This window comes from Canis aureus, chromosome 6 (genome assembly GCF_053574225.1).
Source record: "Canis aureus isolate CA01 chromosome 6, VMU_Caureus_v.1.0, whole genome shotgun sequence".
NCBI lineage: Eukaryota > Metazoa > Chordata > Mammalia > Carnivora > Canidae > Canis > Canis aureus.
Window position 1 is genome coordinate 1348214 of NC_135616.1, and position 17620 is coordinate 1365833.

General features: G+C 46.9%; 1 protein-coding gene across 4 annotated transcripts in view; it reads right to left on the reverse strand.

The window, feature by feature from the left end:
* Positions 1-257: 257 nt before the first annotated feature.
* Positions 258-17620, reverse strand: part of DYM (dymeclin) — a 341383-nt gene continuing 324020 nt past the window's right edge. For all 4 annotated transcript variants that reach the window (XM_077899788.1, XM_077899791.1, XM_077899790.1 and 1 more), the window contains one exon: positions 258-653. In XM_077899788.1, the coding sequence (XP_077755914.1) occupies positions 504-653 (150 nt within the window). In that variant the 3' untranslated portion in view covers positions 258-503. The remainder of the gene's footprint in view (positions 654-17620) is intronic.

A 17620-nucleotide genomic window follows, 5' to 3' on the forward strand; every position in this document is an offset into this window, starting at 1 on the left:
GTTTATTAAATCACGGGCCCTCTGGAAGGCAGCCCCTCACACACATGACTTCATTTCCTTATTAGTTCCTGTCTCGTCATCTTTTCAGACATTTCCCAATGTTGAAAGAAACACGCACACACACTGTACCAAAGCAAAAATCTTGAACATGTAAAGAAAAAAAAATCGTATGTACTGGTGAAGTGTTATGTGCCTAAGGCATCAGGTTCCTGGAAAAGCTCTAGATTTTTGGTTTAGAAATAAAATTGCGTGTGGAATAGCAGGTTTTTACATTTATTATTGTGTACCCCCCTGCCCCCCTTTTTGCACTACAATCTAAGCGGAGTGATCTACTGCCAACTGGCACCAATTTTCCAAATCCAAGTGTGTAAGGGAAACACGCCGTGTGCAAGCCTCTCTGCTAGAAGGTGTATCAGGCAATCCGTCTACTTCCGTTTCCCAGAAAGTCACTGGAAGGGCTGCTCGGCTGGAGGGAGGTGAGCAGGGGAGATGCTGTCCTGCCCTCAGTCGGAATCCATCGTGAAGAGCTGGATGTCCTGCGGCTTCCAGTAGAGACCTACTGCTGAGTTGTAGACCAGCGACCACACGTACGGGATAAAAAACTCCTCGGGCTGCTCCTCTTCCACATACTTGAATTTCAATTCTGGAAATTTCTGCAACAAAAAGACGAGACGATTTTACAATCTCACAGTTCCACGAAGAAGCAGCAGAGTCTCTAAGCGGGGCTGAGGTGTGGGGAGCCCATGTCCCTTGTTGTCACGGGCCTCATGCTCCGGGCTTCGTGGGCCAGTTTTCACAGGGCTCCTGTGAACACGTGCGGCATGTGGAGACAGATGAGCCCGTCAGCATTGTCTGCTGAGCGGAGCAGGGGCTCAGGACAGGAGGCAGGGGGACAAATATCAGACCAGAAAGGGGCCCGCAAGGGTGGCAGACGGGAGGGCTCGAGGAGGACCACTGACAGTGCGAGCTGGGGGCCGGCCCGGCCATCCAGGAGGGGCCATGCTCTTGGGCCGAGTCACCTGGGAGGTGATGGCTCCCCCTCACAGCTCCTCGGCCTTGACCCACACAGCGTAGCCCGGCCGCGTCCTTGCGGGGAGGCCAGATGTCCGCCCCCCCGAGGCTCCGTGGGGCTCCGTAAATGTCCCCAGGCTCTGGGCTTCTGATTCCCTCCTGCCAGGGCAGAAGCCGCCACCTCATCCCTGCAGCCTGCAGGTCTCCTCCAGGCCCCTGGGCACCCTCGCAGGCCAGGGTGGAGGGCAGGAGCTGTCACAGTGGGGGGGCCCTGGAAGAAGGAAGGGGGCGCATGGGGGGGGGGCTTGTCCGTGTCACCTGCTGCTGTTTGCCTGCAGAGAGGGCGGCTCTGTAACCTGAGGAGGAAACCAAGGAAGCACGGCCAACTGCGGACAGAGGCCCTGCTGGGTGCTGGGCTGAAGGACCTGCTTTCTGTACTGTGGGCCTCATGGCCTTTCACTCCTTTGGGGCTGGGGCGCCAGGAGGCACTGCGTGCCCGCCTCTCCTCAGAGGGGCTCTGTCCTGAAGTGGCAACAACACCGCAAAGAGAACAGAGGACTGAGCCGGGAGGACAGGTGGCTCCAGGGGTCTGAGCGAGGTGGGGCAGCCAGTGAGAAGGGAGGAGTGTTCCTCCCTCAGGACCAGATGGGGCACAGCAGGCTGGAGAGCAGAGGGGGGCGGTGAGGAGAAGCACCACCAAGCAGGGCCCAGACCCAGGAGGATGGAGGGACGCAGGAGCCCCATGAGGGGTCCCTGAGGCCTGTGAAGGCCCCGGGAAGGGGGCCTGGCAGGAAGGGCTCTGTCAGTGGTCACTCCAATCACAGCGTGGAGAGTGGAGGGCAGGAGCAGGGACAGGACAGGCCTGGTCCACGGGAAGGACAAACAGGCCTCAGCTAACATGGAGATGGGGCGTGCACAGGGAAGCCACCCACTCACACAGAACTGTAGGAATTTTATTTTTATTTACTTATTTTTAAGGATTTATTTATTTTAGAGAGAGAGAGAATGTGAGCAGGGGGTACGGGCAGAGGGACAGAGAATCCTCAAGCAGACTCCCCGCTGAGTGGTGAGCCTGATGCCAGGCTCAAGCCCAGGACCCTGAGGTCATGACCCAAGCCAAAGTCAAGAGTTGGCTGCTTAACTGACTGAGCCCCCCGGGTGCCCCTCACAGGAATTTTAAAGCAGCATTTTACAATAATTTAGACTTGACACCTACATACTGGATCCAGAGTTCCAGAAAGACAGAGGAGGGCAGCATAAGCAGGAGGTGCTTCTGGCAAGGTGAGTTTTGAGTTGAATCTTGGAATGCGTGTAGGAGCTCCTGAGAGGGGGTCAATCTGGTCGTGGACGTCACACTGACTTGCCACACAGAGTGCAGTCCCCCATTACAGCTTTAATGAAAACCAGCTCCCTTCCATGGCTCCAAAGCCTTTACGTAAACATAGAGCACACACGGGATTTGAGTGGCTTGCGCTCCTGCCTTACCTACTCCCACATCCTCCTCACACTCTATGTACCCATGTTCCAGAGGCAGGAACATGAGGTTTAATAAAAACCCCGGCTGTCTGGACTATGAGCGTTTCGAATCAGTTCTTTACTATCATCAGCTGTAGGCTGAACGTGTGGGGCATGCGGACGGCAGGGCATGACTGCGATTTAGAGGACGACCCCACCCATCCGGCTCTTCCGGGCCTTCTGGCTGACAAAGTTGGTCAGCTTGGGGACAGATGGCTGTGGCACTCACTGACCTGACTGGGATTCGGGCGAGCTGCTCATGGACTGGCCAGGGGTCTCAGGTATGAGGGAACAGAGTCCTTGGAGGTGGCAATAAATCCCTCTCATGGAATCAGTTGTGCTGTCTTATAGGTTGCAACACAGTGATACTCTTTCCCATGAAAAACCTGCATTTGCAGCCCCAGGGTGCAGCTAGCAGTGCCCAGCAGCTGGGCATACAGGGCACCATGCTGCAGTCAGCCACCATGTCTCGCCGAGGCTGATGTGGCCAACCCAGTTCCGGGTCACACAGCCACGGGCTGGAGCTGGGATTAAAGCGTAGGGTCTGCCTGGGTGGGAAAGGATGTCTGAAAAGCGACAGAGAGTTGCGGCCACCCTCGTGCTTTGTCTTTCGGGCACAGTGCTGCGCTCCTTCGTGACATGGCATGGGCCCGGCACCCTACTGGTCTTTAAAGAACTGAGCCACGGAGATGTCCCAGTCAAGGACAAGGGACTGTTTGACAAGGAAACTGACCCTCAAATGACAAGGATGAAAATCCTAGTTCTTCGCATGGCCTCACAATTGAGAAAATCTCTCCTGCTGATGCAGAGAGAAGTGAGGGGCTGGGGGTAGGGGGCAGAGGTGGCCCAATGAGGTCAGAGCCCCCACATTGCCTTTTTTGGCTGGAATAACATCTACATTTCTAAGTGGTGCTGTCGCCAATATGATGCACTTCTTGCTGTCCAAGGGAGGAATGACCAAGAGGGCACCCTTTTCTCCGTCCTGTGACACACATGGGTGTTTTCTTACAAAGGCCTCAGGAAAGGGTGAGAGACAGTCTGCACCAGGCTGTTCTCTGCATCACTCAGGGTACAATGGGAAAGACAACCAGAACCGGCTACTATTGTAAGGACTCCTTCCAATGTAATTAAAGACACTCAGGCTAGAGTCGCTCAATCTCGGGCGCTAAGTTTTCCTGCCCTCATGATTTTGGGGAAATTCTGATGACTCTCCACTGAGAAGGAGTAATGAGCCCGAGCCTACCCTTTGATCATGCACGGGCAGATGTAGGAAAAGGCCACTCGGAAAAGCACCCGGCATCCCTGCGACTACCCTTCCTACCACCTGATCAAATAGAGCTGAAAATGCTTTGTGTTCACTGTGGCTCGAGTTTATGTCAAAACAACCATCCATCTTGCTCTGGGGTAAATGTAGTCAGCAGAATCTCAACAGAGGATGACATCCAGCACGGCAAGAACACCCAGTATATAGCACTTAACAGTGGATGAAAGATGGTTTATAAAATGGTAGGAACCGTTTATCTGTCAATACCAGACCTGTGGTTTATTATAAAGTTTTCTTCAAGCTGGTCAGTGGTTATTTCTATAGAAGCTCTCCACAAAAACGAAATCAATGCTGACACGTGGGTCACACCTGCAGCTAACAGAACGATCACCTACTGTATGGCAGGGCAGGTTCAAACACTCGACATTTAGTCACTCATCTAATCTTTGAACTAATTAGAAAAAGCACTTGCAAGACAAGCAGATAATTTGAGTTTTAACACCATCTTTTCCCACTCATTCATTCATCCAGCAAACCCAGTACTAGAAATCTAGCTGAGTGACTCGCACACGTTCCTAGTATTTAAGAGCTGAAACTCCGAGCCTTAGTAGCTGGGTGGCCTGGGACTCTTAAAACATAAAAGTTTACTCTGAGATTTTGAATTGAACCATCCTTGTCTCCTTCCCAGGGCTGGGACAAATCACATGAGCCAGGACAGTCTCGGGGAGAGGGTGAACACGTGAAGGCCCTGGGCTGTCCCGGGGGGTTGAGACAAGGGATGGCTTTAAGGGCTGAGTCTCCTGACTGTTTAAAATCCTGACAAGCATGAGGCTGTGGCTGAGCCGCACCGGGGCCGAGGGCTCGAGGCCAGCCCGCTGAGGTCCAGGCACGGTCACCTGCCCGCGCTGGCTTGTGAAGGCCCGACCATGCGGTGCATCACCTCAGTGTGGGCCACTGGACACGGTGGAGGCAAAAGAGCAAGTCCAGACCGAGTGGCACGAGTGCACTTCCATTACTGGCCGAACCCGAATGCTGCAGGCTGTGCAACGCACCCCTGAGGCTACAGCACCGGCTCCCCTCCAAGGAACACAAGAGCTGAGAGGCTTTATCTTGTGGGTTCTTGGCTCAGAACTTTTCACCAACATTTAAACGGTTCAGAACAGAACATAAACCATCAATAGCAGGAAAAAGAAGAGCACGTTCCCTAAAGCTGGCTACACAAGTTCTGAAAGCACAAGGTAAAAGAGCTTCCTTTTTCCTGCCATGAGTTGTTTTTAAGACCGTATACAGGGAACATTTTAAAAGGGTAAAATAATAGAAATTATAAACGAGTTTTGGAAACACCATTCAGTCAGCCTGGTTGAAAGTGAATGCAGCCCCTCTGGTGCTCAAGCTGCATTAATTTGACCCCTTCCCAAATTTACGTGGCTGCCTCACTCATCTGTTAAGAGCCAACATGGTTGGAGATTTAAATAGACATTCTTAAAAATATGTCCTCCTCTAATATGTCTTAGAAATCTTGAAAGCTAAGGAAAAGGAAGACAAAAGGTTTTATTTAGCATTAACGACACTGGGGACACATTTTGTCAGGATTCAGTCCAAGAAATGTCATCGTCTGCATGTCAGATCAACAACCTAGAAAAAGGCACTCTTTCCTTCATGTTCCTTTTCAAGCCTGTGGAGAACAATAATGCCATCCTGTGATGGCTGAGAGAAGTCCAACTTCCTCACTTGAGTGTGTTTGCTCTGACTGGGCTGCCTGGGCGCCCTGGCCCTGACATCCGTCCACATGCTCTCTAACCACTGCTCCTCCCTGGAGTTCTCAGGCCCCCTTTGGGCTCTAGCCAGGGACTGCCGGGTGGATGTGCTCAAGGCCCATTAAAGCTCTGGGAAAGCACGGGGGGGGGGGGGGCGACTCTGGGGATATGGGGGTTTTGACTTGATGGTTACGGCAAGAACTCTCTGGAACGCCTGGGCTAGCAGAGGGCAGGGTGCTGGTCACCTTCGGCCCAGGCTTTTGCCCCCTTCTTTCTCAGTTGTCCCGTGACTCAGCTCAATAAGGAGAGAAAACCCATCTCTCCAGCTCGGAGCTTGGTCTCAATCCAAAGCTACTTAAAACAATCCGGTTGTTTTGATTTTTGGAGCCAGAGGTAATGCTAGACTCTCAAGTTTGGCCGGAATGTTTTTATCAGCTTCAGTGAATCAACCCACTACAGTGGGACATCCGGGCGCCCAGTCCAGAGACAAAGCAAAGGTCTGACTTGGTGATTGAGACTTGGGGATAACAAGCAGGCCGAAAGCTTTAGAGACCAAAAGCCTTTCTGCTGTCAGTCATGCGATGGGGTGAAAACCCACAGGAAGTTCAGTGAGCAGATGTAGGGCTCAACTGCAATCATTTTTATGAACATGCAAGTTCAATGGAGCTCCCCCTTCTACCTAAAGATTACAGAGATAGCAGCACCAGAAACTCCAATGAGCACCCGGCATGGCTCCAGAAATTTAGTGCAGTTTAAAATCAAATAGCTACATAGCACACTAGAAAGAATTCTTTAAAAGCCCACTTTTAGAGGCAACTGGGGGGCTCAGTGGTTGAGCGTCTGCCTTGGGCCCAGGGTGTGATCCTGGGGTCTTGGGATCAAGTCCTGCATTGGGCTCCCTGCAGGGACCCTGCTTCTCCCTCTGCCTGTGTCTCTGCCTCTCTCTGTGTCTCTTGTGAATAAATAAATAAAATCTTTAAGGAAAAAAAAAAAAGCCTACATTTAGCCCCTGAACAGAGGAGCAAAAGGTGACAGTTGGGGACAAGGCACCCATCACTGCTGGCAGAGGGTAGCGTTTGGAGAGCTGACGGGCCAGAGGAGAGCATTCACTGGCAGCACTTTAGCTGAAAGCAGGCCCGTGGTTGGGCCGGCGGCAGGAACTGCTCGTCCTTCTGCAGGCGTTCATGGGTTTGGATGGGCCTCAGCTACCTGACCAGCAGAGTGTGATCCCAGAAAGTAAACTATCATTAGGTACAATTCTAAGTAGAATATAAGCTCCAGCCTGAGCTGGATCACAGCCTGAGTCAAAGGCAGACGCTCAACTGCTGAGCCCCCCAGGCCTCCCTCTCATCATTCTTTTTAATGCATTTCTCAACTTCCCTTGCTCTGGTGTGGTAAAGTCTTGATTGAACTTGAATCCCCAGGGCAGGGATTTTACTTTTTCCACTGAGGTGTCCTCTGGTGCTTAGAATAACGCCAGGGGTTTAATAATAGTTTGTTGAGTAAATGAAAAAACACATAAGAATTGTTGTTTGTAGAAAAACGAAGAGTTCTTTGGGGGGGGGGGAGTTTGGGGAAATAGAGTGGTGGAGAGTGACTGGAGTAAGTGCCTACATTTATGTGGAACCAAGTGAGCCAAAAGAAGCCCCTGTCACTTTGAGAAGCAAACGAGCTGACTTACCAGGATTTGGGGTGAGGGTGGGGGACAAACTTCAAATCTAATAGATTCATTTACTTCTCAAATTGCCGTGCTCCCTGCCGGTCACCATTCCACCACATTCCACCACGTCGGAGTCTTGCTGGTCGAACAATCCAACTCATGGACTTACATAGATTATGTTGATAGATACAGTCAATGGCATATTTTATATTTCAAAATATATCTGTGGAAAATGATGAACTCTGTGCATATAAGTCACGGCCATGGACCAGACTGATGCATAAGATGATAATGGAGACAAGTTCTAGTTTCAGTCTTTTATTGTCTACTCTTGTCAGGATCACAATATGGCCAGATGCCCTCAAATTAACACTTAAGTCCTAAGGGCCGTATGTATCAGTGATAATCTTTCTTTACACTATTTCTTTTCTTCAGAATAATATGTGACCTAGGGGAGTGAGAGAGAGGATACAGATTTGGAGAAAGATTCTGAATCATGTTGAGACAAATTCTGTCAAGATAAGGATCCTTGTTGAGTCTGAAATGGTCATGCTGAGAGTTACATGTGGAAGATGCGTAGAGGACATGGGATGTGGGGACAAGGGCAGGCAGGAGGCTTCACTGGCATACCCGAGCCCAGACTGGGGGGAGTTCAGGTGATCACATCAGGTGACAACACAGCCTTTGCCACCGTATGTCGGAGAGATACTTGGAAAGACAATTCCAATTAAGACTAACATAGAAAAGTTGTCTCTAATTTCATTGAACATTCTTAGGATTTAAGTTATAAGCAAATGTGAGTTTTTTTCAAAACTACAAAGAGCATCACCCATTCTTAGAAAAGTCATGCCTTCCTTAGCAAGAAGCTAAAATTAGCCTTTGATAATCAACATTCCCACGAACCCATCATAGATTGGAGGATATTTTTCCTCCCTCTGCTTATGGAAAGAACAATCTATTCCGAGTACTACATGCGAAGCCTTGTGGTTGCTTAAAAACCAATGATGTTTTCCTAATCTAGCTGGAGAACATTCTACTTAAAAGCCAAGATCCTGGGGCAGCCCGGCTGGCTCAGCAGTTTAACGTAAGGCATGATCCTGGAGATCTGGGATCGAGTCCCATGTTGGGTTCCTTGCGTGGAATCTGCTTCTCCCTCTGCCTGTGTCTCTTATGAATAAATAAATAAAATCTAAAAAAAAAAAAAAAAAAAAAGCCATGATCCTAATGGTAATAAGCATTTTGTCACCTAAAGTTTGGTTTCAGTACTTCCTATGGCTGTACTTCCCAGGGGTCCAAGCATGACCCACGAAGGGGTGACCACATCTGCAACTTCCTGTCAAATGCAAGTGTCTTGGTCCCGTCATTATTCCAGCATATGCTGTCTATGAATTAAAAACACAAAATGAGATTTGTTTACTTCTGCACAGTCATTAGGACTAACGAAGGGTATCAGGAAATCTAGAGAAAAGGAAACAGAAGTAGAATGTTCTAAATGAGTCCCAATACCACTTTGTGCCAAAGAGCAGAATTTGGTATGAAGCGAGTCTTAGATTCCATTCAGGGATTATTGTGTCTGTGAAGTTCCAAAATCATGTAAACGTGAGGTAAAGCAATCTAGAGATAGGATCCCCCAGCTTCAAAAAAAGGTCGAGGTCCATTAGAAAAAGCTGTATTACATTCCTGAATTCTAAGAATTCATGGAATCACAGAATGTCAGAACTAGGAGTGCTGAATACCTCCACTCCCATGTGTTTACTCCTACCTTTTTAAAAAGAAGGTACAAATAAAGCAACAAAAATCTTTAATAGTTCTAAGATATACCAAGTTAACTGGAATTCATATTAAATGACTATTGGATATGTTTACTTTTTTAAGATTATTTATTTATTCATGAGAGAGAGAGAGAGAGAGAGAGAGAGGGGGGGGGGGGCAGAGACACAGGCAGAGGGAGAAGCAGGCTCCATGCAGGGAGGCCGACGTGGGACTGGGACTCGATCCTGGGTCTCCAGGATCAGGCCCTGGGCGGAGGGTGGCGCTAAATCGCTGAGCCACTGGGGCTGCCCCCTGTTAACTTTTTTTTTAAAAAAGATTTTATTTATTTATTCATGAGAGACACAGAGAGAGAGGCAGAGACACACAGAGAGAGGCAGAGACAGGCAGAGGAAGAAGCAGGCTCCCTCCGGGGAGCCCGATGTGGGACTGGATCCCAGGATCCTGGGGTCACGCCCTAGGCCGAAGGCAGGCGCTCCACCACGGAGCCACCTGGGGGCCCCCAGAGTATTTTTCTTGTCGGTATTATGGCAGGAAAGAAAAACACTTCAGATGCTCAGCTTTCCAAAACCAACATAGAGAGAGGGTACCAAGCAAGAGACAGGTGACATCAAACATGACCCGGATCCCAGTGCGCATGCCAGCCAGGAAGATACTCCCCGCAAGCTAACAAAGGAGGTGGTGTTACTATCTGAGCTGGAACAGGACCGAAGCTTCCATTTATGGAAGCCTAGCCGTGTCACTCACGACTCCTGTGTGCACCCTTTCCTGTTCAAAAAGGCACAGGCTTTGTTTCGTTCCTCAGTGTGGGCCCATCACATCTCAAGTGCTGGCCTCGGGGCAGGCTAGACATTTATACGCACTGCCAGAAGTCCATGTGATTTCAGTTTTCCCCCCCATAGTTTTCTTATGAAGGGAGCATCTGAGGACTTTTTGAACGAGCCCCCCCCACCACGGGCAGGTTACAGGCACGTTCAGAGGGCCCAGTGCAGTGGTCCCGAACGCCAAGGCCAGGCCGGGCCAGAGGGCAGAGGGCTGCTCCTGGAACCACAGGCCTCCCTGCACGGCTCACATCCGGGGTCATGCAGGCCCTCGAGCCTGGGCCACAGTGGTCAGGAGAGTCCCAGGCAGGGCGCTGGGAGGCACACCTGTTGCTCTCTTCTCTGCGGCAGTGGCTCTGTGCGCTGCAAATGCGGGCGGGGAAGGCGTGAGTGCACCTATCATCTGGGGAGCTGGTCAGAGAGTCGAGGCCAGGCCAGGCCCCCACTTCGTTCCCTGTCCCTTTGGATTTTCCAGCCCACACAGACTGGAAGTTGTAAAAGGCCAGCGGTCGGTCCTTAATGCTCCTCATGGCAAGGGTCACACTTACCCATCGCATGAAATGGAAATAAACACCGTGATAAGGAAGCAAAAGCTTTTGAGATTCATAATGCACCCCTGCCATCGAAGCCATGAAGGGTGTAATGCAGGGGAAACTCGGGGCATCTGAGACCTCAGACCCGGCTCCGACGCTAATCAGCGCGGACAGATCACGGCCCCCTCTGACACTTAGTGCCTCTTCTGTAAAGCATTACCGCTGACAAGGCGTGGGCGGCAGTGTCCACGTGACTCACGAGTGGCTGGGGGCCCAGCATCTAACACTGCCCAGTGACAAAGGTCGTGGCCACGGGCAAACTGGGAAATGGAGGGACTCCTTCCTTCGCCATTCCTTCTCCACCGTTATCTTTCTTTTCAAATCAGTGCCCCAGAAGGCAAGCAGAATGTCCGGTAGGTGACCATTCGCAGATCTATAGTCATTTCCAAAAGGTGACAGTGGCTTAATGGGAAGGAGTCGTGTGTCTTTATAACACAGGCTCTAATTTTTCCATATTTACAGATTTGGATAAAGAAAGATACACTGCTTATCTCTGTTTACTTCCAGGGACTAACCATGGATAACTCCACTTGTTATATGCTGCAAGCATGAAAATTAAACAGACTGGAATTTACCTGGAAAAGAGTTACATGAGCATTTTAAAGGATATTTCAAAGGGAAACTTTAAAATTAAATAATTGACAAATTGTACTTTAGGATTTGAGTATAGGAAACAAACACTAAATAATAAAATGTTCTTTTATATTTGGGGTTTATTTAGAAAAGAGAATACAGATGTAGGTCTTTTTTTGTTTTTGAAGCACAATTTGGGATGAATGTGAAAAAAATAAATTTCCCCTCAAGAGAGATACTGTGTGCTCAGCATGAAAGGGATGACATCTAAAATCTGGGGCTTGTGGAATAGAGCTTTACTTTTAAAAGCAGCAGATTAAGGGAGAACACAGTGCTTTTAACAAGAGTAACTGACATTGCTGATGGGTCTTTCCGTGGCTTCCCCGTCCTGGGGAGCACAAACGTCTGGTGAAGAAAGCTGTGCTGAGGACAAGCTTCTGATTCAACCCCTCCTACAAGGTGACCTATTCGTCCATGTACCCTCCCTTCCTCCGTATTATCATTTGCTTAATTACAGCCGCTGACGCTTTAATGGTTGCACTATTTTAACACAATGGTGGCTACAAAATGATGGTCTTTGCCATCTGGCTGATGAGTCTCATTGTGTGTTGCGACTATCCCGAGACCCCAACCAAAGTCTGGCCCCAACCAAAGTCTGGCCGACTTGCGGCTGTTTTCCTGGCTGTTTTGGAGGCCCAGGCTGTGGCAGTGCAACAGGAGGCTGTGATGGTGGAGGCCACATGGAGCTGTGGTGCAGGGCCACACGCTGGGAGCCCGAGCTGAAGGCTGGCTCAGGACCACTGACGGTCTAGGTCCCCCATATTCCATCAAATACCCACATACACAAAGTCACCACAACACTGTGCCCATCAACCAGCTACGGGTTATCGGCTCAAGGTCACTCTTGTTTCATTTACCTCACACTTCCCTCTTCTGAATTATTTTGGTGCTAATCCCAGACATGTAATTTTATTCCTCGATATTAACCTATAAATTATCAAATGGACAAGAACTTTTTGCTCTTCTTTTAAGATACTCAGTATGAGAATAAATGAAGTCACAGAGTGATCTTTTGTACCATAAATGTATTTTGAAAAAATATGAACTATGCTTCCTGCTACCCTCACGTTAATTACTTGGAGAGTTCAGATGAATGCAAATGGGAAAAAGGATCACTAGGGGCGCCTGAGTGGCTCAGTTAATCATCTGACTCTTGATCAGCTCAGGTCCTGGGATCGACTTCTGCCTGGGGCTCTCTGCTCAGCCAGGAGTCTTCTTCTCCCTTTCCCTCTGTTCCCTCTGCTCCTCCCCCCACTTGTGCACATGTCTCCCTCTCAAATAGATAAAATCTTAAAAAAAGAAAGGGAAATCAGGGCTTGCAAGTGACAGGTCCAGAAATCAATCCAAGAGTCTCCTCTTTTGATGGTCATATGCTTGGAGTCCAGTGACCTTTGTTACTTTTGTTTTTCACTAGAAACAAAGGAGCAGACAAATAAAATTCGGTCTCCATCCTCTGTCTGGCTCTTCACTAATGAGTCTTTATCTTGTGATACCGTTTCGTGGAGCCTACCCGCCTCTGGGGAAGGGCCTTGGCAGCGGACTTCACCGTGCCTTTGTGTTTAGCTCAGCAGCAGCTGCTGACACGGCCCCCGTCCACAGCCCAGGTCAGGTGAGCGGCCTGGACGGGCCGTCAACATCGTGGCCCCTCTGCCTCCATTCTTCAAAGTCAGAAAAGGGGGAAAGAGAGCCTGGGAGGTAGTCTCAACACCTATATCCGAAGGGGGATGTTCTGTTTGATTTTGTCTGTGTCCCCCTGGACCAGCAGTTCACGATGGCAGGGAGTAAGGAAAGACCGGTCATCATTGGCGGACCTTCTGACCAGCGTCTGGGAAGGGCGTCCTTCTCTAGTCCACGTTCAGGATGTGCTGCTGAAGGCCCTGGGCACTCCCCAGGCCTCGACCCGGATCACCCAGGCCTGCAAACACACAGACTGCTGCATAATCCTCCTGCCTAGGTGTGAAGCGAGGAAACTGCCTCCCCCTAACTCCGCTCCTGAACGAGCTGGAGAGGAAACAGGAGCCTTCGGGACACATTAGGGTAAGGGCTCCAGCTTAGAAAAACAGACTTTTTCCGAAACGTGCTTATAAACCTCATTCCTGGGATTCTTCTCCATCATATTCCCTTTTCACTTCTGGGAATCAGAGATGGGGATGGGGTGGGTCATGGGAAGGAGGAGATTACAAGAAACTTGGACAGGCACTTAGGTAACCTGGCTTCATGTAAGGGTAGGGGGCAACGATATACCCAAGTGGGAGCTTTCTGTGTCTGGAATATTGTCATCATTCTTTTTTTTTTTTTAAGATTTTAGTTATTTATTCATGAGAGACAGACACACAGAGAGGCAGAGACACAGGCAGAGGGAGAAGCAGGCTCCCTGTGGGGAGCCCAATGTGGGACTTGATTCCAGACCCCGGGATCACAGCCTGAGTCAAAGGCAGACGCTCAACTGCTGAGCCCCCCAGGCCTCCCTCTCATCATTCTTTTTAATGCATTTCTCAACTTCCCTTGCTCTGGTGTGGTGAAGTCTTGATTGAACTCGAATCCTACTTATTGGAACTTTCACTAAAGAACACTTATTTTTAAACAATCTGGAGACAACTAAGAGCACAAGCACAAATCCAGTCAGTGCAGGGAAACACAACAAGCTTCCACGGAGCCCTCCCATAGGGATTCATGTACACTCTGCAGGATTTTCCACATCTTGCACGTGCCTGGACTAGGAGAACTCGCACGAGAAAGAGGATAGGAACACAGCAAAACTGTAAATTATTCAAAAAATTAAAAAGCAGAGATGTTCCTCATCTGTGCCTGAAGAATTTCTCTTACCATAAAAAGCTCAGGGGCTAAGTTACACTGACGCTGTAGTTTGTATGTCAGCGGATATATGCACAGAACCAAGGACATGCACAGAACCAAGGACATGCAAGGACATGGGTAAGCCAACGACCACCACCGTGCCCCAGAGCAGCTTCCAGGCCAGAGCACAGGCCTGACCGCAGGACATGATGGTGATTCCAAGTGCGAAGCGCTCTCAGAGCTGGGCCAGCACAGTGGGAGGGGAGGCCTTGCCCGAGCAGTGATAACTTCCAAATGAGGAAGCACTTTAGACATTGGGGGAAACTATGAATAGAGGCTCGTAGGCAGAGGCAACACTGGTGACTTTATCTTTAGGAAGGAGATAGTAGAACCAGGCACTCCCAAAAGGACTAGATGTTTTTCTATTTTACCTCTTATAGACTGACAGTTTATAATTTACAAGCCTACACAGAACCTTATCATAAAACCACATACACTACAAACATTTTTATCAGAACAACCACAATGTCCAGGAAAGCAGCATTTTTAGGCAGATTCCAGCTTGGAAATATAAATTCTCTGATTTTGAAATGAGGGGCTTCATAAACCTATTCACTGGTTGATAAAAATTATCTTCTGAGATTTCAATTACTTTAAACTACTTTTTTAAAATTTCACTCTCCCCAAAATCATTTGCTGCTTATAAAGAAAGTGCTTTTGAAAATAAACATGCAAAAATTTCTATAAAATACGTAATTCCAAAAATAGATGAACTTTTGTGATGTTCTCGATAGCAAACTCTAGGATTTCACATTCCCTAAAAAATCTGTTAAGAATAAGAAATTTTACATCCACTTTCTGAAGGCTACTCTGAATTTTCAGCTATGAGCTATTTGATTAAATCCTACTTGAAAATTAAAAATAATACAAATCTCTACCAGAATGATAACAAGGGAATTTTGGCCTTTGTGCTTATGCATAGAGAGGCTAACATGTATTTGAGATTTCCAGCAAGAGTGTATTAAGTTCTATTAATAAATCTTCTGGGACACTGTGTTCCAAATATACATTTTTCTTTTTTAGATTTCTAAATCTGTAATTGAAATAAACCTAGTTTTAATTTTTCCCATGTTCAAAGTTGTGGTTTCTTTACTTTCAAATGCTGTTTTGCAACTCAACTCCTTAGTTGCTTATTATATATCTAGTTTTAATCTGCAGTCATAACCAAATATTGAGTCTTAACAAACACACATTCTCAATTGCTCTGGGTTGTTAAGCTATAAACACATTATTTTCTCAAAATTTTAACTTACTTGTAGAATTTAAATTAGCTACATTCTTATTTTTGAGAGTACTGAACTATTTAAAGATGTACTTAAACCAACTCGTTTAGCTTAGCTAATCCACTGCTAGAGCTGAGAGAATTAACTCAAGAACACACACTGAGCACACTCACTCGAATCTCAAAGCCCTGGCTCAGGTTCTTTGTGCAGCATTATCACTGAGAACAGCCACAGTGGGTTTTTGGGCCTTTATCTGAGAGAAAGCAAAGAATTACTGATTTTTCCATTCCCTTTTGCATTAAAACCATTACCTCTATTAATCTCAAAGTCCAGACATTCATCAGCATAACCTCCGCTAACTCACACTGCCTTGATCACCTCTTTCTTCCTCTTTTTTAGACCAGTCATAAAAAATACACTGTAACATTTACCATCCTACTCAATCTTAAATGTACAATCCAGCAGTGTTATCTACACTCATTCACACTGTTGTGAAAGATCTCAAGAACTCCTTCATGCTGCAAAATTGGAACTGAGTACCCATTTAACATCTCGCCTTCCTCCGATCCTAGCAACTAACATTCTGTTTCTGTGAATCTATTTTAGATATCTCGCATAAATGAAATTATCTGTTTTTCTGGTCACTTTGCATGGTGACCTCAAAGTTCATCTCTGTTGTACCATGTGACAGGATTTTCTTCCTTTTTAAGGCTGAGTAATATTCCACTGCATGTATGTACCACATTTTGCTTATCCATTCACCTACTTTTTGGCTACTATGAATAGTGCTGCTAGGAACAAGGGTGTGCAAATATCTCTTCAAGACCTTGCTTTCAATTCTTTTGTAAATACACATAGTTTTTTGAGGAATTTCCAAACTGTTTTCCATAGTGGTTGCACCATCTTACCATCCTACCAATAGCACACAAGGGTTCCAATTCAGGTTCTCACCAACATAAAAAAAAAAAAAAAGTAGCAATTACAATGTGTGTGCTATTATTATTATTCCTTTTTAAAGTAGGTTCTATGCCCAAAGTGGAGCCTAATGTGGGGCCTGAACTCACAACCCTGAGACCAAGACCTGAGCTAAAATCAAGAGATGGACGTTCAACCAACTGAACCACTGTTTTAATTAAAAAATTTTTTAAAAAATATTTTATTTATTTGAGAGAGAGAGAGAGAAGGAATGAGCCAGGTGGAGGGGCAGCAGCAGAAGCAGGTTCTCCACTGAGCAGGGAGCCTGATGTGGAGCTTGATCCCAGGACTCTGGGATTATGTCCTGAGCTGAAGGCAGACACTTAACCAACCAAATCACCCGGGTTCCCTAATTTAAAAATTTCTTTAAAAAATTTCTATGATGTGTCTCATAGTTAAATATGCTATTCACTGAAGAAAAATTTTAAAACAGGAATTTAAAAATTATCATTAGTTTCACAATCCAAATATAATAACTATTAAACATTTTGATAATATTTTCTGTAGCCCTTTTTTGGAAGGGGACAAAGATCATATTTTAGGACAGGAGAAATGGGTGGAATAATTTGAATTTCATGTATAAACAGAATCAGAAAAGAATCTTACATACTGATAAAAATATTTTTACCCTTACTGAAATCTCTTTAACACTTCATCGCTTACCATACATATTTCAATCACTTTTTAAATAAAGGGATCTTCATGGACTCTCTCACTTTTTTTTTTTTTTTAACCTTTTCTATTGTGAAGTACAACACACATTCAGAAAAGTTCAAGGACATAAATATGTGATGACAAAATTAGTATATGGCAAGCATTCACGTTGCAACCACTCGGGTCTGCACAAACACTCCCACAGCCTCCTAGGTTAGCACTAGCCTGATTTTTATGGTAATCACTTCCTTGTTCTTTCTTGTAATTTTACCACCTATATTTGAATCCCTTAACACTACAGTTGAGTTTTGCCTTTCCTTGAATTTAATATTAACGGAATTATATGGTTATTATATTGTACCTGGATTCTTTCATGTAGCATTATGTTCATGAGTTTCATACATACTGGGTTTGTGGGCCTTCACTCATTTGCACTGCTGCACAGGGCTCTAATGTTTGAATATACCACAGTTTATTAATCAGTTCTATTGCTAATGGGCTGGGTTTCCCTCTTACAAACAGATGATGCGATGGACGTTCCTGGCACACAGGGCATGCACTCATGTTACCTGTACACTGAGGAGGAGAGCAGAGTGTGCATATGTTCAACTTTAGTAGGCAGGCCAAACACTCTTCTTCTGTTTGTACAATGTAGTCTTTTCTTTCTTTCTTTTTTTAAGGACTTCTAACAACCACACCACCCCTGGTCTGTTGCTTTTCTTACCACTGATTCTGCCCCTCACTGCCAAACCCTCCCTGGAAACTGTGAAAGCCTATTGGTGGCTGTCACACTTGCATCCTGGCCAATGTGGCCTCCTGTACTTTGGTCAGACTTGTACCTTCTCATCACAGCATGAAGAATCGAACGTGCCATGTGTACCTATTGTA